Raw genomic sequence first — 22,356 nt, forward strand, 5'->3', positions numbered from 1 at the left:
GGCTGCTAAATACGCTGGACCAGTCACATTTCCTGGAACTGGACGAGCGGCAAGCTTTGGTGGAAGTCCGGCCGCAGCGGGACTTGGACACCGTCGCTTTCCTAGGCGTGCTAGGAGGATTTCGGGGCCTCTGGCTTCAACGCAATCTTCTGCCGCGAGCCACGCGGGGCGGGGCGGCGGCCGGATGAGCGAGAGCGCGGTCTCGAGCTCTGGGTTTGGCGGCGTTGAGAAGAGGAGGCGGCGGGCGGAGGCTTAGGCTGTGAGCTCTGAGCAGACGGTTTCGCACGGCCTGCTGCAGAACCGGAGCGCTTCGGGAGGAAGTGCTTCATGGCCTGGGTCGCTTTCTGCACCTCAGCGAACCTATCGGCGAAATCTTTGACCGAGGTTCCGAAGAGGCCGGCAGGGGAAAGCGACGCGTCGAGGAACGCGGTGCGTTCTGACTCAGTCATGTCAGAGAGCGTAAGCCACAGATGTCTCTCAGACACGGTAAGCGAGGCCATGCTCCGTCCAATGGCCTGTGCTGCTGACTTGGTGGCGCGAAGAGCGAAGTCTGTAGCGCTCCTCAAGTCCGGCACGCAGATTGCGTCAGGTCCTCTCTCGTCCAGCTGGCGGAGGAGATCGGCCTGGTATATCTGGAGCGTGGCCATGGTGTGCAACGCTGACGCGGCCTGCCCGGCGGCGGAGAAAGCGCGGCGGAGCAGGGCTGACGTCGTGCGGCAGGCTTTTGAGGGCAGCGTCATCTTAGCACGCCGTCCAGCAGAGGGCGGGCATAAGTGCGCTGCAATAGCCTCTTCGACCGGCAGTAGGGAGTGGTAGCCTCTGTTCTTTGCGTCGTCGACAGCGGAGAACGCCAAAGAGACAGAGGATAGTGTCCTGGCCGAAAAAGGGGAGCTCCAAGACTTAGCGACTTCTTCATGAAGCTCAGGAAGAAAAGGCGCTGGCTTGGATGCAGGTGAAACGCGCTCCCCAGGCAGGAAGTAGCCGTCCAGCCGGTTGTGAGCAGGCTGCTCAGGCGTAATCCACTCGAGGCCGAGGCTCGCCGTGGCCTGAGTGAGCACGCGCATGAGCTCCGCCTCAATGCTCGCTCTCTTTCCCGTGGAAGCACGGGCAGGGGGGGCGGGATCCTCAGAGCTCGCCCAATCCTCACTGCCTGATGCTATGAGAGAGCAGGAATCCCCCTCTCGTAGCAGCGCGTCAATCTCATCAGCGTCATCGACAGAAGCGGCGGCAGACCGCGGCCGCTGTCCGTCCGGAAGTGAAGCTGATGAAACCGGAGAAGCAGGCGGGCGCACCGGCGAGCTTTGACGGCTGAGAGAGGGCTCCAGGATTCGCTGAGCGCGGCGCTTTTTACGGCGCGGCACAACAGCAGGTGTGGGCGCAGTCTCGTTGAACAGTGCCAAGCGAGTCCTCAGAGTTGCTAATGGCAACAGCTCGCAGTGATGGCAGCCGCCATCAGCGAGCGCGAGAGCTGCATGTTCTTGACCCAGGCAGGAAGCGCAGATGACATGGCGGTCCCCGTCGCTGAGTGTGGCTTTGCACGAGCCACAAGCAGGCATCTTGAAAAAGACGCAGCTCTTTTAGACAGTGTGAGTCGCGCCGGCGAACACACACACACAGTGCAATAAAAGGATATGGGCGCTGGATAGCGCAGCAGGAAGGCGATGAAGGCGGCGCGGCCAGCAGCTTCGTCGACTCGTCCCGCTGAGGTGCTTCTTCAACAGCGCGAAGCGCCCTCATTGGGTCTGACGTCACTCTAGGTCTCGCTCGATAGGCTTAAGCAGTTGCCAGCAGACCAGCCAATAGGCGCGCGAGCTGCCTCGCCTATGTCTGTATGCTGCCGCAACGCGTTTTACATTAATACAAAATTAAAGGATAATTTTTTTGGCTTCAGTATTCTCGTGGAAAAGGATTTTCCCCTAGCGTATTCTACGCAGTACGAGAGTATCTCTCGTAAGAGAACCTGACAAGTTACAAAACAATATGACCTTTTCAGCTCATCATTAACCTGAACTTGGGAGGCCCCTTGGGAGGGCCCCTTCAGCCCAGGTAAGCCCGTGCATTAATGGGGCCTTGACTGCCCTCCACAGTGTGTATCAGTGCAATGCCAATCACAAAAAGTTACATTTTGACTGTGCTCTCTACAGATGTTCATTTACTTTTTTTGTATAAGCTGTTTTTGATTGTGGTATACAGCAACAATTTCAATTCATAACTCTTTATTATATATTTGTGTACAAGAGCAGCTTTGTATGTTACTAATTATTCAGAATATGTATAAGTCCACAAGCATTATTATTGTATGAGAGCTGCTAGTACATAATTCTAGATTTTTGTATGAATTTTGTGATTTTGCTACAGGAAAATGTTTATTCATTTTTTTGTCTGAAGGATTATATTGCTCATTGCACATAACAGGAGGATGTTGGATAGAAGTCTATTATTTTATATTAATATTTTTTATACCATGGGCTGTTTAAATACTCGATTCTGATTGGCTGGAAGGTGTGCAGTAAAACCGTTTAATGCACAGGTAGTTCCAGTCAGTTTGATTACAGTTCAAAATTAATCCGCTACTATAAACATTGGTAACCATAGTAACACAGTTACACGTGCAAGCAGAGTGAGAGATATGAAAACGTTTATTTAGGTAGGCTAAATGGATGATTTTTGCATATCGTTTAATTTGTATGGTGAATATGGCAATTTTGAGAAATGGGCCCAGGCACAAGATGAAATAGAAGACTTGGAGAAGACGTTGAATGACAAAAAGCGGCACAAAGAATTGACACCGGCAGAGCTAGCTAGATAAGATCGAAGACGACAAAGATGAGGTCAATACGAAAAAGACAACTAAATGGGCAGTTAACACTTTCAGTGACTTTTTGCGCCAAAGACAGAACAATTGTGATTTCGAGACCTACTCTGCTTCTCTTTTAAATTGCGGGAGTTTTATGCCTCTGAACAGTCTACCACTGGACGCGAATACAGTGTTGCAAGTTTGATGTGTCTCAGAGCAGGTATAAACCGTCACATTACAAAATACAACATCATAAGTGATAAAGACTTCAAGTCAAGCAATGCCGTCTTTAAATCAGTTTTAAAGCGCTACAGGAAAAATGGAAAAGACACCAGCGTTCATCATCCGCGTATTACTGAGTCTGACTTGGAGAAAATTAGAAATGCACCTGCACTCTCCCCTTTCACACCCACAGGACTTAAGAAAAGCTTGATTTGACATACAGCTGTGTTTTGCACGGAGGGGAAGAGAAGGAAACCGTAACCTATCAAAAGAGTCTTTCGTTCTCCGGCAAGATGAGAATGGGAAAGAGTACCTGACCCTGGCGCATAACCCAGAGACAAAAAACCACAAGGATCCCACTGCCTCGGATAGGGAAAATTTACGAGGATTTATGTTTGCGAGCCCCGGCAACCCACTTTGTCCCGTGGACAGCTTTAAAAAATATCTGTCAAAGTGTCCAGAAAATGCCGGAGCGTTCTATTTGCATCCGAGACGCATCCCTCTGTGCAAACTCGAGAGCACCGAAGTGTGGTTCACCAGGGAGCCGATGGGGCTCAACTACCTTGGCAATATGCTAAAAAGTATTTGTGAAGAGGTTGGTAATAGATATTTTGTTTTTGCCCATGAATTTAAACTGTGTTTATATTATTTTCCAAATCTAAATTGTATACTTTAAATTCTTGTTGTTCAGGTGGAAGGTATCTCACAAATGTACACAAACCATAGTTTGCGGAGCACTGCTGTTGGACGACTCTCTGATGCAGGATTAGAAAGTCGCCAGATCGTGACAGGCCACCGATGTGAGGCGAGTTTGCGGTCATATTGGGCCCCATCTTTGTCAGAGAGGAGGGCATGGAGTGACATACTGACATCTAGAACCTCAACAAGCAAAGCGAAGCATAATTTCACCTCCAAGCCTAAACCTGAAATAACCCTACCCTCTTCCATGTCTAACTTCACGATAAATGGAAATGTGGAGTTTAACATCAGTTAGTATAATGATGAGTAAAACAATCCCCTATCGAAATTTCCAACTGTTTGATTTTTTTTATTTTTTATTTAATTTAATGCATTTTATTAATTAAATTAAATTAACCAGTATTATTACACACTCTACATAATTCATTTAAATAAATGACATTAGTTCAAATAAAGATTGCCTTGTCGCTGTCAGTGTTGCCTGTCATTCATAAATAATTGTAATAAATCCATTAAAGAATCATTTAGTTAGCTATATGCTTAAACAACGAGGGGACTGTAGACTTTAAAGGACAAGTTCGGTATTTTACACTTAAAGCCCTGTTTACAGATCGTTTCTGATGAAATAGAACGGTTAAGATTAAAATTTGGACACATGCTGCTGTCCCGAGAATTTTAGGTTCCCTTTCGTCATCAGGGAACTCCGACGCCTCGTCGGGGGAGTTCCCCTGACGAATTGGGATCACACGTTTCACTCGTGTGTTTCTGGATGTGATCGTTTCCTGTCCTCATTTGACGGCCACGTTCATTGTTTCACATGCCTAATCAGTGTGTGAGACTACGTTCGTGGGTGGTGCATGTTCTCTCAGGAGTGCATGACCACGTCTGTACGTTGTTCGTCTCCCCTTTTTTAAAAGGCTCGAGCCGCTCAGCGTACCGTGTGCCGTCGAGCGCCAGCTGACAGCGCGGGTTGTCATGGCAACCCAGCGAGCGTCATTCGGCGCTCTAGATGCGCGATCGAGACTCGTGTACCTCTACGAGGTTGAGTCCCTTTGCTTATTCCCCATCTAGTTCCTTTTCAAAAAAGAGAACTACTTTGGCTAATAGCATTGGTGATCTGGGGGTTACAGTGCGGAACGTCTCGCCAGGTGAAAGACCCTCACGAGCTTCCCACTCCTCTAGCGCATCGCAAACATGCTGAGACTGTGTTCGTGGGTGGTTTATGCTTTCTTATGAGAGCATGACCACGTCGGCGCGTTGTTCGCCTTGCCTGAAGGCTTGAGCGTCCAGCGTGCCGTGTGTCATCGAGACGATGGCCACGTTCACTGTCTTGCATGCCTGGTTGACGGCCACGATCACTGTCTCACATGCCTAATCAGTGTGTTGAGACTGCGTTCGTGGGTGGTTCATGTTCTCTCATGAGTGCATGACCACGTCAGTACATTGTTCGTCTCCCCTTTCTCGTAAAGGTGTGCCGTCGAGGCTTTCGGATGGGATTCTGGTCTTTCTTATGAGGGACCAAGTATTTCATTCGGGGCCCCAGGGGAGGGCAGATGTCGATCGCTACGTCGGAGAGAGGGCTGTTATAGTCTGAAAATTATGCCGAGTTCCTACTATAATGGTGTGTTCTCATGCTGAAGATTCAGACTTGACAGCCACACTTTCCTGGGCTGTTCTAAAGTGCCTGGATGGGTGTGAAATTTTTTGGCAGTATGGAAGCATTTTGGTGCCAATATGGCAAGCCAAACATGCCTAAATCTGCAGAATTTTTTCCTCTCTCACTACCCCTGCACATTCAGTGCACGTGGGTAGTTCTGACTCGGAGTAGAGCTGCGCTTTATGACTGACCGTGATTAGTTACAGCGCTGGCCTTCGGTCAGATGATGTCCACATTGGTGGTCCAGAAGCGCCTTGAAAAACCAGCCTGCTCGGAGTTCGTTTCCCCCCAGCAAAAGGAAGGGAAACGACCCTGAGAGGAGCGACCCAGAGTATGTGACGTCTGCTCTTCTGGAGTGTGTGTCATCACCACTCCTTCCCCCGGAGGAGGGCCGGGGGGAGAATCCTTTGTTGAATTTTCTTGTTTCTGTTCCGCCGCCGACCAGCCGGTTGGTACCCAAAACCTCATTAAAGGAGCAGTTTCTTCCTCCTCTGGGTCATTCACGGTTGGGACTGCCAAACATGCAGTCTCTCCCGCTCGAGAGTGGGGAGCCTCTCCCCAGCTCTCAGATAGCAGTGACGCCACCTCGGTCACGCCACTCCTGTCTGCCGCTGGGCGGGAAGGCGGCGAGACCAGCAGCCGCCCTCGGGCCTTGCTCCTTGTCTCCTCCCCTTCCCTCGCCAGGCGACAGCCCGCAGCAGAACACTCTCGGGTCTTCTCTGCCATCTGTCCCCCCAGTGGAAGCAGGTAGGTGTTGTCCAAGTACACACCCAGACCCCGCTCTTGGCCGCTACAATGCCACCGGAGCCGTGTCCCTGCCTTCCACCTCGCTGCCCCTCGGCGGGTACGCCGATGGTGCGGGTGGGCTCGTGGCGGCGGTTTCTCGGAGCCTGGTTAGCGCTCCTGGGGCCGTCGCGCTGGCTCATCCGCACCATCCGGCTCGGCTATGCAATTCAAATCGACGCCCTGCTGGCGAAGGACGCGATCGAGCCGGTCCCTCCAGCCGATATGAGGTCAGGGTTCTACAACAGCCCTTACTTCATTGTACCCAAGAAAGGCGGTGGGTTACGGCCAATCCTCGATCTGCGAGTATTGAATCGGGCCCTGCACAAGCTCCCGTTCAAGATGCTCACGCAGAAATGCATTTTCGAATGCATCCGTCCCCGGGATTGGTTTGCAGCGATCGACCTGAAGGACGCGTACTTTCATGTCTCGATTCTTCCCCGACACAGACCATTTCTTCGGTTTGCTTTCGAGGGTCGAGCATATCAGTACAAGGTCCTACCCTTCGGGCTGGCCCTGTCGCCCCGTGTCTTCACGAAAGTCGCGGAGGCGGCCATTGTTCCCATGAGAGAACAAGGCGTTCGCATTCTCAACTATCTCGACGACTGGCTCATTCTGGCACACTCGCGAGATGTGTTGTGCGATCACAGGGACATGGTGCTCCGGCACCTCAGCCAAGTTGGGGCTTCAGGTCAACTGGGAGAAGAGTTCAGAGGTTATCCTGAATGGCGGGACCAGGTGTGTCAGGTGTAGCTGCAGCGCTCTTTACCTATGTGCTGTTGTCAAGTATCTTCTGCTATACCGACACCGGTCAAATCTTCAATGACTACTATTTTAATAATAGGCTTAACACAAAACTACTCTCTGCGACCGTTCTATTGACAAATCAAGCAAAAAAACATCTTGGATTCGGAAGACACGTCCTGGCCACCACCTTCTTTCAATTACATCTCTCCAACCGAACAACAAAACGCTTTAAAAGCAAAATAAAGCCACAACAAAGCTACGTGTTTCTAATAATCATCTCACTCTTGCTGTCCGGAGACATCCATCAGTGCCCCGGTCCGCTCAACAACCAAAAAGAACAAAATAGACCGTACACCACGTCCGCGCATAGCGCGAGCATCACCAGTAACAGTCAGGTACGCTCTTTATGTAATTTAAATTACATTAATGGGCAACAATCTTATCTGGATGGTTTTGTCTCTCCGATGAGCGCCGTGGAGATGGCGGTGCCTGATGGGGATGTGACGGCTGGCTGGACGGAGATCGGGGCCGGGCATGGCGTCTCGGCCTGTGCGGAGCCGCGTGCGCCACCTTCGCCGGGAACGTCATCGGCGTCGGCTTGGAGTCGGGATGGCGGCGTGTTGAGTGTTCGGGAGGCATCGGTCCGTCGGAAGCTGCCGTTTCTGTCGGGTGCTGCAGGTGGGGGCTCACCAACTCTCACGCCAAATGAACATGATGCTAATCAAATCAATAGCGAAATATCCGGAAGTCAAACTCGTCAACAAAGGAAATGGACTACAAATCCAGCTGTCATAAAAAACAGGAAGTGGAATGTTTTTCAGACTGTTAACCATTCAAAAATAATATGGGATTCAAAATCAAAACCAAATGGATTATTTGGGGGCCACCTCAATATACGAAGCCTTATATCTAAATCTGATCAAATTCAGCATATTTTAACAGAGTCAAATCTAGATTATCTTTGCTTATCAGAAACCTGGCTAAAGGCAAATTCACCATCAGCCGCAATCATGGTACCAGGCTACCAGATCTATAGACGCGATAGAGTGAAATCTAAAGGAGGCGGAGTTATGGTGTACATAAAGAACAGTATTCAGTGTGAAGAGATAAACTTGGCGAATTGTGAACTAGAATGTATTGAGCTGAAAATTATTTTATCACCACAAATGTATTTTAGCCTCATTGTAATTTACCGCCCACCCAGCTCAAATATTGATTTTTATGAAGGGTTACAAAGTATGCTGGCAAATTGCAATTTTGATAAAGAGATAATAATAATGGGGGATTTTAATATAAATTGGGAGGATAGATCAGTCAGGAAAAAACTTAAACAAATAACAGATCGTTTCGACCTCACACAGGTAATTAAGGGCCCTACAAGAGTAACCCAGTCAACCAAAACCCAGATTGACCTGGTATTCAGCAATAGACCAGAAAGGGTTACAAAGTCACTCAACATGATTACGGGACTATCTGACCACAATTTAGTACTTTTGGTGAGAAAATTAACAAAAAAGAGATTTGGTGTCTCTAATGTTAAAGACCAGGAATCATTTAGAATACCTAATAAAGATCAAGAACATTTTAAAAACACAGTGAATAATTTTAATTGGGACTCTTTGTTAACTGGAAAAGATGTCCATGAGGGAAGCAGGACACTCTCAAGTAAACTACAGTGTATTATTAAAAAATTCACTTGTAGGTATACACATAGGAAAAAGAGAAGTAGTCTCCCTTGGATTAGTGCAGATATCCTGAAGAAAATGAAAGAGCGTGACCTTGCATTGAAAAGGGCTATTAAAACAAACCTGTCACTTGATAAACATCATTTTGGTATGCTAAGGAATGCCGTAACATCCATGTTGAGAAAATCTAGGGCTAACTTTTTTCTGACCATAATTAGCGAGGCAAGGGGTAACACAAAGTTAGTATGGGACCAACTAAAAAAATTAATGGGCCAAGAATATAAAACAAGAAAACCTGTTGAACTAATGGTGGATGAAAAGCGTATTAGGAATCCAGCGCAAGTAGCTACCACATTTAATCATTATTTTGTTGACTCTGTTTCAGCCGTTGCCCAGAGCTTCCAACCTGTAAATGTTGCGGTATGTAAAACCCCATCAACAGAACCTAGTCTCGTTTTTACATGTGCCACAACAGCAAATACTGAAGTAATCATTAAAAAACTTAAATCGTTCAAAGCGAAAGATGTCCATGGAATGGACACAGTAATGCTCAAAAATCTCAGTTTATCACTTGCCAGTCCCATTACAATAATTATGAATCACTCCATATGCCAAGCAGAATTTCCAAACACATGGAAAACAGCTATTGTATCACCTATTTTTAAAACAGGAAACCCACAATTCGTCTCTAATTATAGACCGATCAGTATCCTACCTGTAATGTCTAAGGTCCTTGAGAAATGGACATCTGATCATATAAAAGACCATTTAAATAATAGCTGCTTTCATCTTCACCCACTACAGTTCGGATTTCGACCTAACCATTCAACTGAGTCAGCAAATTGCTATTTTATTGATAAAATCAAGTTATCACTTGACAGCAATAGCATTGTAGGAGCGGTCTTTCTTGACCTTAGAAAAGCATTCGATACAGTAAACCATCGTATCCTATTGGCTAAATTATCCTCTTTTAATCTCTCAGATAAGGTATTAAAATGGATAAATTCATATCTCTGTCAACGATTACAAACTGTTCGTGTTGATAATAGTCAGTCTGAGCCCCTCCCTCTGTCGACCGGCCTGCCACAAGGCTCCATATTATCCCCTGTCTTATTCTGTATGTACATTAACGATCTACCACTGGTGTGCCCGGAGGTTAACATTCAAATGTACGCGGATGACACAGTTTTGTATGTACATGGATCTTCAAAAACTGAGGGAGCTGAAAAGCTTACAAATGTGATGGTTAAAGTAACAAAATGGTTGAATGAATCATGTTTACAACTTAATATGTCAAAAACTGTGGGTATGTACTTTACAAAATCACATAAGGTAAACAAAGATGCAGATATTTTAGTGTCAGGGGAAAAAATACAAATAGTCCAAGAATACAAATATCTTGGCATTTATCTAGACACCAAACTAAATTTTAGATCACATATAAAGCAAATGTGTAAAAAAGTCCAATTTAATTTAGCTAACTTCCGATTTATTAGAAATTCAATGTCCATTCAAGCGGCCAAAACCTTCATGCACTCAATGATTCTATCTTATTTTACTTATTGTTTAACGAGCTGGTCCCAGTCTAACTCGACTACTCTGAAACCACTACAATCTCTATACAAACAGACACTCAAAGTACTTGATAAGAAACCGAAACATTTTCACCACTGCGCTATTTTATTAAAATACAATATTTTAAGCTGGGAAAATTTAATAAAGTTCACAAATTGCTGTCAGGTCTATAAAATCTTACATGGAATGGCCCCGCCACCCCTTGGCGATTTTGTTAAACTTAGAACAACTACACACAGAATCACCAGAGGAGTGTCAAGAGGTGACTGTATTATTCCACTTAGAAAAAGTGCTTTTAGTCAGTCCGCCTTCTCTGTTAGGGCTTCTCAGGAGTGGAATACCATTCCGTCATCAATCAGAGACATTAATACATATAGCCTTTTTCGATTACATCTGAAACGTTGGCTTATTAGTAATCAGACCTGTCAACACTAAAGTCTTGTTTTTGCCCGTTTGTGTTACAGTTGTGAATGTGTGTTTTTGTTTTGTGATTTAGATTTTTCATTTTTGTATAAACTTGCAATGATGTTAAAACTGATCATCTTCATATGCATCTAACAAATGGTTTAATCTGTTACACCGACAATGCATGCTACTTGCTGCTACTGCTTGTGTATATTATTAGGATGCTTTTCAGAACAAATTTTAGTGAGATTCTATATTTTTATAATTATCTTCTACTGCAGCTACGCTGTAGCAGACATATTTGTATTTACATGCAAACTCTTAAAAAATGTGTATTCTCCCTAGGGTGGCATCTGGCAACCAGGACTACAGATGAAAATTAGCCACTGGCTAACTCTGGCATGTTACAGGCATACTGTTGTTAATATGCATTGTCCTGGTAAATAAATAAAATAATAATAATAATAATAATAATAATAATAATAGAAGAGCAAACTCTGCCCCGTGCAGAGGATCTCTTATCTCGGTATGGAACTGGACTCGGTCGCCCAGACTGCGCGCCTCACGGAGGAACGCGTCCAGTCGGTGCTCAACTGCCTCAAGTCTTTTCGAGGCAGGTCAGCGGTTCCACTGAAACAATTTCAGAGGCTCCTGGGGCATATGGCAGCCGCAGTAACGCCGCTCGGTCTGTTGCATATGAGACCGCTCCAGCACTGGCTTCGCGATCGATTCCCGAGGTGGGCGTGGCAGAGCGGCACGTTCCGGGTCAAAGTCACCCCGCACTGTCGCCAAACCTTCACCCCTTGGTCGGATCCTGTGTTTCTACGGGCCGGAGTGCCCCTAGTCCAGGTTTCCAGGCATGCTGTGGTGTTCACAGATGCTTCTGCCAAGGATTGGGGGGCCACGTACAAAGGGCATGCAGTCTCGGGTCTGTGGACGGGGCCCCAGCTGCATTGGCGCATCAACTGCCTAGAGTTGCAAGCAGTACGCTTAGCCTTGTGTCGCCTCAAGGGGCTTCTCAAACACAAGCACGTACATCAACCGACAAGGTGGTCTGCGCTCCCATCGTATGTCGCGACTCGCCTCCCACCTCCTCCTATGGAGTCAGAAGCATCTGAGGTCGCTTCGTGCCGTTCATGTCCCAGGGGAGTTCAATTGTGTGGCCGACGAGCTTTCACGTCAGCCTCCCCTTCCGGGAGAATGGCGACTCCATCCCCAGGTGGTCCAGCTGATTTGGCGAATCTTCGGAGCCGCACAGGTAGACCTGTTTGCCTCTCCGGACACGACCCATTGCCAGTGGTATTACTCCCTGACCGAAGGAGCTCTCGGCACGGATGCCCTGGCACACGGCTGGCCCCGGGACTTACGCAAATATGCGTTTTCCCCAGTGAGCCTTCTTGCACAGACCCTGTGCAAGGTCAGGGAGGACGAGGAGCAGGTCCTTTTGGTGGCCCCGTATTGGCCAACCCGGACTTGGTTCCCAGAACTCATGCTCCTCGCGACAGCCCCTCCTTGGCCGATTCCTCTGAGGAAGGACCTACTTTCTCAGAGACTGGGCACTCTGTGGCACCCGCGTCCAGACCTCTGGAAACTCCATGTCTGGTCCCTGGACGGGACGCGGAGGTTCTAGATGGCCTGCCACAGGCAGTGGTGGAGCACCATCTCTTCAGCTAGAGCCCCCTCTACGAGGCGCCTCCACGCTCTGAAGTGGAACCTGTTCGTCGGCTGGCGTTCTTCCCACCGGGAGAACCCACGAACTTGCCCGATAAGAGTCGTGCTCTCCTTCCTACAACAGGGGTTGGAGCGAAGGCTGTCTCCCTCCACCCTCAAGGTGTATGTTGCCGCAATAGCCGCACATCACGATGTAGTTGAAGGTAAGTCCGTGGGGAAGCACGACCTGGTCATCAGATTCCTCAAGGGTGCTAGGAGGCTAAATCCACCTCGCGACTTGCACCCTGTTCCCTCTTGGGACTTAACCTTAGTGCTTAGAGCACTCTAAAGTCCTCCTTTTGAGCCTTTGACGACAGTTGAGCTTAATATCCTGTCCATTAAGACAGCGCTCCTGTTAGCATTGGCTTCCTTCAAGAGGGTAGGGGATCTGCAGGCTTTTTTGGTCGACGAATCGTGCCTAGAGTTCGGGCCTGGCTTTTCTCATGTTATATTGAGACCCCGGCTCGGATATGTGCCCAAGGTTCCTACCACTCCCTTTGTGGACCAGGTGGTGAACCTGCAAGCGCTGCCCCAGGAGGAGGCAGACCCAGCCCTAGCTTTTCTCTGTCCCGTCAGGGCCCTCCGGGTTTATATAGACAGAACGCAAAGCTTCAGGACCTCAGATCAGCTCTTTGTTTGTTATGGAGGCCAGCAGAAGGGGAAGGCTGTCTCCAAGCAGAGGTTAGCCCACTGGCTAGTGGATGCTATCACCAGGGCTTATGAGTCCCAGGGTGAGCCCTGCCCTCCCAGGTTGCGGGCTCACTCCACTAGGAGTGTTGCCGCTTCTTGGGCTTTGGCACAAGGCGCCTCGCTAACAGACATTTGTAGAGCTGCGGGCTGGGCGACACCGAACACGTTCGCTAGGTTTTATAGCCTGCGTGTGGAACCTGTTTCCTCCCGAGTACTTGCTACGGCCAGTAATTAGAGGGAATAGGTGTGTCGGCTTGCGACGCCATTCCGTGAGCGGATACGTGCGTCTTTTGCTCCATTGGTTGGAGCAACCAATGGCTAACCCAACAAACGGCTAACCCCGTGAGTTCCTCCATCACCCCCTCCGGTGCCAGGCATTGCGGACCGCCTGGCACCAGCTCTGCTACCTTCAGTAAGGAGTTGCTAGTAGACTGGGTGCCCTTTCCAGTGGTTCCTGCGGCGAACCATGATTGCCACGTGCAGTTCAGCCCTGTCTTCCCCTTGACAGACTCATTCTGTCGTCCCTGTTGAGTACGCCCCTCACTCCTCCGGACTGGGACTACCTTCAAGGACTGCCATATGTTTCACTACCCTACGTGGTTAGTACATGTGTGTATTTGAGGGCCTTCCTCTAGGTTGCCTCAGCTTCCGCAGCGTCCCCCCCCCTTATTATTTTCCTTGGGGTCGGGCACGCTTTCCCAGTGTTATCCAATATCCACTGATTGGGTCTTGCGGAACAGCAGTGTGATTCCCTAGCTAGCTCCCGCAAAATTTCTGGAAACTGCTGCAGGGCTGTAGCTTAGCTGGGCGCTGGAAGGGGCCAGCACCATGGCGTTTTGGTAGGGATCCCAATTCGTCAAGGGAACTCCCCCGACGAGGCGTCGGAGTTCCCTGATGACGAAAGGGAACGTCTCGGTTACGTATGGTAACCCTCGTTCCCTGAGTCCAGGGAACGGAGACGCCTCGTCCCGTCGCCATGTTGCTGTACCTTCGCGGAGGACCGGACACCGTTTGGCTCCTCAGCGAAAAGCACTATGCAATGCGTTGCTTCCGCCTTTATACCCGCGCTGGTAGGCGGGCTGCGGAATGCAAATCTTGCTTGCCAATTTCATTGGCTCGTTTTAATTCACTCGTAGGCAATTGACCTTTCGCCGGCCCCTCCCCCAAAATGGCCATTGTCCAATCACACATCATAGCAACCGTTACTATGTGAGCAGGTCCGACAAACATTAGCAAGATGGTGAAGCGTGCGCCCACGGCGTTTGTAAATCGGACACTAGATACCCCGAGAGATTGTCTGGAGGAGTTGTTCTTTCCATTCCCAAAGCCGAAAACACAACGTGAGCGATGCCTACAATGGATAAAACAGTGTGGACGGCCCCACTCCCAGTTAAATGTGTCGAACATTACGAAGCATAAATACGTCTGCTGGCTGTGGTGTCGATGGCTACTTAAAAGTTTTTTTTTTTTTTTTTTTTGATCTGAAAAACTATCCTATCTGTTACTCAAAAAAACATAATATTGTCTGAACCGCGAGTTTTATGATCTGTTGCCCCACTAATAAATATTATATAATATATGATTTCGTTTATTGTGCGTTGTCAACTTGAAGCATGAATTTGAGAAAGAAAATCATTTTTGGAAGAAAATGCACCACATACTTTTGTCAATGATATAAGTTATAGCTAAAAGATTGTAAAAGCTTTCAGTTCACCCAGCCTAATTGTAGTTAAAGTCAAATTAAGCTTGATTAATGATATACTGTGACTGATCAGATAAACTACAGCATCGAGAATATAACTCCCATGTGTTTTGCAGCATTTAAAATTTTAGTCATAGTGTGTTATGCGAAAAAACACACATAAGAAATTGTTGCTGACAGCACTTTTATTTTCAGAGAGTTTTTTCTTTCACACAAAAACACAACAGTGAGTGTCTTTCAATGCTTTTAAACACTTGTTTTCTTGTTCACAATTATGTGTATGAACACTGGTAAGCATTAGCCTCGATAGAGACGTAGATAGTAGTTGTGTCTCCTTCATTGCGTATTTTTATATTTTGAATATATCCACTGCATACTGCCTCGATCTGGAGGATATCGCGGAGGTATTGCTCCAAAAATGGTCACTGACACGCACGGGTATACCTCTTCCCGTCATGGCAATCTGTCGCGCTGGTCTTGTTTGACCATTTGTTTGTCGGACATAGCAACAGTAACTAAGGGGGGCGGGGCTCGGCGAAAGGTCAATTGGTCTCCCTAGCGTGATCCCAATTCGTCAGGGGAACTCCCCCGACGAGGCGTCTCCGTTCCCTGGACTCAGGGAACGAGGGTTACCATACGTAACCGAGACGTTTCTTTTGCTTCTCCCCCCCACCTACACAATGGCAGCCTATGGGCACTGGAACAATCATTCATAAAACGCATTAAACTTTCGTTTACAAAGACGTGAAACTCACCGAGTAGTCAGGGGTGTTCACTGATATGCTCACACAAAAATCGCTGCAAAAGATGCTTTCCAACAGGTGTTTTACCATTCGTTGTAAAACTGTGGACCTATTTTTCCAAACGTCTCACACCCGTATTCTTCCGTTGAGAGCGAAATAAACCTAAAATTCTCGGGACAGCAGCATGTGTCCAAATTTTAATCTTAACCGTTCTATTTCATCAGAAACGATCTGTAAACAGGGCTTTAAGTGTAAAATACCGAACTTGTCCTTTAAAGAAGAGACGCACACAGGTAACTCACGCACGCATCTCTCTCTCTCTCTCTCTCTCTCTGTTCCTTCTCTTTCAGTTCTCTGTCTCTCTCTTTTAATAATGAATTTAAATAAATGTGATAATTCATTCAAATAAAAGCAATCCGATGGCTCTACTTTATTTAAAGCGGACGGAGTGCTAGAACTAACGAGCCGTAACTTAAGAAAATAACCGTCATTTTTACCCATCTGTTAAAAAATTACACTGTAAACATCAGTTACAGCTGATGTAAAAAAAAGTATTCATTTACTACAAGTATGCTGCTAGTACAGTGAAGTGTTAAAATTTAAGAATCTATTTCAGATATGCTTCCTTACATAACATCACAGTGAAGAATACTGATTTTAGCTTTTAAAGTTAAGATCTCAGCAAAGTTGCAATTCCTGTTTTCTTTAATGGCTCTTCGAGCCCCAGTTTCACTCAGACTGATGGGATTAGCACACGAATGATTCACTGAGAATCTCACCTTTTGTTACCTTAACCTGTATACTCATTTACATGCTTTGTTTGAATTTGTCTCCACCCCCAAAAGTCCCTCCTCCTAAAATGCCTATAAGATAACATGTAAAGTTATGTTAGATCAGATCATGTTGGATTCCTGCAGCCATGAACAGCGGAGTTCTCAATAAAGAATAACTTCTGTTGAACGCGATCCCAACTGTCTCCTGGTCTCTGCTTCGATGAAAGAAAACTTTACAACAACAGGCACACATTTCTTTTCATGTTGGTTCTTTGCAATGTTGGGAAATATGCTGGCAAATGTAACCTTAGGCTACAATTGACTTGCCAAATCACTTCCATTTGTTTTATTAATAAAATATATTGGAAGTAAATTCTTTATGGGTCATTATAAATACTTTGCTTTAAAAGTACCAAGTTGTCACACACAAAAAAGGCACATCGTTAGCCTAATCGTTTTAACATCGCATCCCTCTGAATCGTAATCGAATCGTTAGGTGCCTACTAGAGATTCCCACTCCAAATCATCAAACCTGCTCTGGCGGCTTTTACAGTCCAGATATTAGGGCTTTGATGGTCCGTTTACGATCGAATCTCTTTATTGGCAACAGAAATGACAGTCAGAGATTTGAATATTAATTGAAATTGTGGGCATAGCCTACTCAGTAACGAATTGTGATTTCCAAAGTAACAAAGTAGATTATTTAGCTTAATTTGTACTTAAGTACAAGTAAAATTACAAATTAAAAAATAAAATATACTCAAAAAAGTACAAGTACCTGAAAAACCGACTTAATTACAGTAACGAGAGTACACTCTCAGAAAATAAAGTACATAATTGTACCTTTAGGGGTACAATGGGTTGTCACTGGGGCTGTACCCTCAAGGGTACAATATTGTACCCCTTGGCATAGGGTACATATTTGTACCCTTGTGAATTGTACCTTAAGAGACCAGGCTTGTACCTGTGGTGACAATTTTGTACCTTTATTTAACAGTACAAAAATGGACCATTCAAAAATGGTACAAAATTGGCTTTGACAGGGTACAATCATTGACTATAATGAGATTTATATATATATATATATATATATATATATATATATATATATATATATATATTACACACGCAGAATTCAAATAAAAATGTATTAAATCCTTTTCATTTTCACATTTTCCAACATTGCATTTTAAACTCAATGTCTAACTGTGACATATAAATTATCATCTGAGTAAGTGTCATTTGCCTGAAAGTCCATTTTTCATGTCCTTTCATCTCAACGCCGGTTACTTCTATGCCTGCTTCTGATATTTTCTGAAGGACCTCCTCGGTTGAAAGCCCTGTAAGAACCATGAGTAACCGTGCTATGACTTCTCCACCGATGGCCAAAAGAAAGAAAGACCGCGAACTGAACGTTCTTTTAAATTGAGATTCAAGCAGCCAATCAGGGCTGGCTCTACATAATTCGTTACTTCCACCTCTGATAGGAACAACACTTTTAGACCATGCGCCTGGTGCGCCGACCATTTTACCCATCATTAAACAAGCAAAAGTGGATTTGGCCGCTCCCCAAAACGCACTTGCGCCGTGCACTTTAGACCATGCGCTTAGATCATTAAAATATGGTCCTTAGTGTCCACATAAATTTCGTAAATATTTGAGTGCAGTAAACTAATTTTTTTATAGTACATAACTATTAGGTTTTACAGTGCACTTTTATTTACCTGATGTTGATTGAGTTTTCATCATAGATCGTCTCAGTTCCTCCATTTCATCTCTGTGTTTGTTTTTCTCTAGTTCTATTCGAGCCTGAAGGTACATGAAGGTGGTGTAGAAACTTCCTTTGTTCTCTTGTACCATGTTCTCCACATCCTGAAGTAGAGCTGGAACCTGTGAGGGGTTCTCCAGAACAAAATGATGACCTCCAAATGTCTGGACAGAAGTCTTAGTAACTGAAGTGTGTAATATATTCAGATTGCTAATCATGCTCTTCTCTTGGAATATAACAACCATGAGGTGGTTTTTGATTCTTGAACCGAATATCTTCTGGATCTCATCCATTTCTGTTTTGTGTTCATCAGTTAGTGGACCATCAGGAATAATGAGGAGGAAAACATGAACTCCAGGATCACAGAGAGACACACAGCGGAGAGTCTGACGCATCACTTCCTCCTCTGAAAGCTGATTGACAGCTGGAAGCTCCACCAGACTGATCACACGATTTTTCTTTTTTCCTCTTATATATTTTGATACAGTGGCCTTCAGTGCATCATCACTTCCACACAGCACCAAGTTCAGCTTCTGTTGTCTGGTGACACTTACAACTCCTTCAACAACAACAACAAAGTATTTTAATCGCTCTTTTTAAGATTGACATTTTATTATTCAGTTTTATTATGTAGAATCAAATGGAAACTTCATATACTCTGTTTATAAACGTACCCGTAGGCTGATTTTGCTTTGCACTTTGTCCTGTAAACCCCCCTGTAACAAAAAATAAATAAAAACAATAATAATAATTTTTCATCATCTTAAACTCATGGTACACAACAATTGAGATGATAAACACTGCAGTACAAATGTCATGATTCAGTACATAAGGCATCATTACTGAAACCTTGTTTAACTGTTGTCCAATATCTGTTGACGTGTCTCATAGGAGCATCTCTGCCCACACTAAATATTTAAATGACTGATATTTAAATGTCTTTTTATATGACATGCTTTTTCCATTATTTAAACTATGGAAAATTATAAATATAGGATCCCTACATTATACTGTATATATTATAAAGTGTAAAAACAAACAAACGTGTTTTTATACTTATCCATTAACTTGAAATATCATGTATTATCTGTCCCTGATGTTCAATAACCTGGTGTCAGAAAATAGGTTATGAATACATTGTTTAAAAAAATTAAAATAAAACTTACAATAGGATCCTTTTATTGGTATATTATGAAGAAAACGTTTTGTTTTCTTCGTCTCTGTATGAGTGTCTTGGTGTTGTTCATCATTCTTTGAATCTTCCTCTTCCTCCTCTGTTCTGAGTGAAGCAAAATATCTGCTCTGATCTTCATCCTCCATTGTTTCTTCTGCATAATCATATAGTTCACATGAGAGAAAATCTTCATTGTTTTCTCTGAGAATCTTCTCTAACTGTTGAGATATTTCAGAGAGACATTCCTCTGTTTCATGTTCAAGCTGCAGATGTCCTCCTCCACAGTCAGCATTAAACTGTTCAATGAATTCATTAGCTTTCACAGGTGCACCTTTAGCGTTGTGTCTCTCTTCATCAGTCGTGAGCACAATGGTGCGTTTAATCGCCTCTTCACTGAATTCTTCTAGCACTCGTTTGACTAGTCTCATGTCCTTCCCAGTGAAGTCATTATATTGCAGCACGAGTATGAAGGCATGAGGTCCTGGATTAGACAGAGACACACACTCTCTCACAGTCTGTGTGATCTGATGATCTGAGATGTTTGTCTGGAGCAGCTGAGGACTGTTGATGACCATCACACGTCTGTCCTTCAGTCTTCCTCCGACTCTCTCTACAACATCTGGAGGAGCTTCACTTTTAAACGCTGCTCTTCCTAATATGAAGTTTCTCACTCGACTGTTTTCTGACACACTCTTCCCCAGCAGAACAATCCTCACTGCAAAGAGTATAACCATACATTTTAGTATGCTTAATTCTCACATCACACACTCCTAACACAGCACATTCCATAAAGAGAAATCTTATCAAACATTGAACAGAGTTCAGACAGTTTCACTGCTATTATACCTGATGCTTTCATGACAAAACAAGCGTAAACATAATGTCTCATTTAGCAACAATCACTGGCGGAGCTAGGGGGTGGCCAGGTCTAAGCTTGGCTACCCCTCTCACAACTGTTGTTTCTGTCTCTTTTTTTTTGACAAAAATAGCGTTTTTTTTAAACGCTGAACCGTCTCTTTAAGACCACAAAAAACGTGAGACTTTTCAGACGCACACTCCAACTTCACCTCAGCGCCAGGCGCAAGTCAGTGCGGAAATGTGCAAGTGCCGAATGAGCTTCAGCAGAACATCAGACAGTGATATGCACATAGTAAATATAGAGTCAATCTTTCTCAACTGGTGGGTTGCAAGACCGTTTTAAGTAAGTCGAATAGTGTGCAGTCAACAACAAACGTAATTCTCTTTTTTTCTGATGCTACTTTTATTTTAGAAGATGTGTCAGTGTGTGAAAGCTTGTGACACTTCTGTCAGATGCTGAGAAAAGCGCGTTGTCCTTATTCAGTTGGCTATCTTCGGTAAGATGAGATGTTGTCAGGCCAAATGTCAGTAAAACGAACTAACTTTTCTGTCATACGGCTGACAGCCGTTGTACTGTGCTTGCGGTACGCACATCACGCGCAAATGCGGCGTGCTGTAGCCGTAGTTGTCGTCAATTGTAAGAATCAAAAAGGCTATTAAAGCTGTCAAAACTGCATGCATGTATTTGTTATATATGCGTCACATGTGTCTGGATTAAAATAATCTGCTATTTGAGATCACAGTATAAGGCACAAACTGATATCCCAGCTAGAAATGTTTTGTTCTAAAAACGTTCTGAGAACATTACCATGAAGTTCTAATAATGTTTTCAGTGGGTAGTTTTATTTTGGTTCCCAGAATGTTCTCCTAAAAAGTACACAGCAAAAACTCCAGTGATAAAAGTTCATGAGATAATTAAAGGGTTAGTTCACCCAAAAATGAAAATTCTGTCAGTAATTACTCACCCTCATGTTGTTCCAACCCCGTAATACTTTCGTTCATCTTCGGAACACAAATTAAGATATTTTTGATGAAATCTGAGAGCTGGATCACTCCTCCTGCAGGCTTCCCAGCCAGCAGAGCCATGTGGGGCCCAAATGGGTTTGACCTGGGCTATCTAACTGGGACCCAGCCAGTTTTGCACCCAGTTTCCATGTAGGCCCCACATGGGTTTGCCCAGATGAAATGAACACTGCTTAGTGTGCACACTACAGGCTGTTTAATGTAACACTTAATCAGTGTTGGAGGTAATGAGATAATTAAGTGATTGAATAATGATAGTGCATTATTGATGAACACCTGCTGTTAACAAGCAGAATCACTGAAGGAAAGAGAAACACAAGAACTACTTCCAGCCACAGCCTTGGATGAAATCAACTGAAGATAAAATACATTACATCTCTCAAGATCTGATTAAACAACTCCACAAACAGCATTACCAGCTTCACTTATTACTAACCAGACTGACTTTATTTATGTCAGACATCTACAGAAGTTCGTATTAAGAATTAAGAATTAAGAAGAGGTTTAGATGTTGATTACTTATTTGAAAGTAATAGTTTGATTTGATGTTACCATTGTGGCGATCAGTGTGTGCTTTAGTCGGGCTCTTGACTTTTTAACATTAGTTTCTCTCTGGCAGCTGTGTCTGTTTGTTATGGTGAGAACAGCAAGAAAAACTATAATCAGATGCTGTAAGCTGATTGATGATAAGAATATAATCATCATATATCGGCTTAACTCATTGATATTATGTGTGAGGTTTTTACGGGTAGTATGTTATTAATTCTTTTTTATTGTTGTGATTCTACAGCAAGAGAATAATAGAATTTAATCAGACCATCAAATGATTTTTAACACACCATTTACATATTTTGGGCTCTAGTGAGTTTTACTCGCACACAGACATCAAGAATCAGCATATGAATCTCAACAATGGTGACATGCTTCATAGTGCAATGCATTCTGAGTTGTGTTTGCTCCCAGAATGCATTGCACCATTGAAGCATGTCACCATTGTTGAGATTCATATGCTGATTCTTGATGTCTGTGTGCGAGTAAAACTCACAGGAGCCTAAAATATGTAAATGGTGTGTTAAAAATCGTTTGATGTTCTGATTAAATTCTATTATTCTCTTGCTGTAGAATCACAACAATAAAACAAAATGAATAACATACTACCCTTATAAACCTCACACATAAAATCAGTGAGTTAAGCCACTACATGACGATTATATTCTTATCATCAATCAGCTTACAGCATCTGATTATAGTTTTTCTTGCTGTTCTCACCATAACAAACAGACACAGCTGCCAGAGAAAAACTAATGTTAAAAAAGTCAAGATCCTGACTAAAGCACACACTGAT

At 44.6% G+C, this 22,356-nt stretch overlaps 2 protein-coding genes across 3 annotated transcripts in view; one reads left to right on the plus strand and one right to left on the minus strand.

The window, feature by feature from the left end:
- Nucleotides 1–22,356, plus strand: part of LOC309497856 (uncharacterized protein) — a 606,947-nt gene that overhangs the window by 512,696 nt on the left and 71,895 nt on the right. The window lies entirely within an intron of this gene.
- LOC309498123 (GTPase IMAP family member 8-like) overlaps nucleotides 1–22,356 on the minus strand; it is a 64,329-nt gene that overhangs the window by 31,411 nt on the left and 10,562 nt on the right. For both annotated transcript variants that reach the window (XM_082168646.1, XM_082168645.1), the window contains 3 exons: nucleotides 19,123–19,845; nucleotides 18,631–18,672; nucleotides 17,913–18,515 (listed from right to left, as the gene is read on the minus strand). In XM_082168646.1, coding sequence (XP_082024772.1) covers nucleotides 17,913–18,515; nucleotides 18,631–18,672; nucleotides 19,123–19,845 — 1,368 coding nt within the window. The remainder of the gene's footprint in view (nucleotides 1–17,912; nucleotides 18,516–18,630; nucleotides 18,673–19,122; nucleotides 19,846–22,356) is intronic.

The sequence above is a fragment of the Leuciscus leuciscus genome, assembly GCF_965113295.1.
Source record: "Leuciscus leuciscus genome assembly, chromosome: 1".
In the NCBI taxonomy this organism is placed as follows: domain Eukaryota; kingdom Metazoa; phylum Chordata; class Actinopteri; order Cypriniformes; family Leuciscidae; genus Leuciscus; species Leuciscus leuciscus.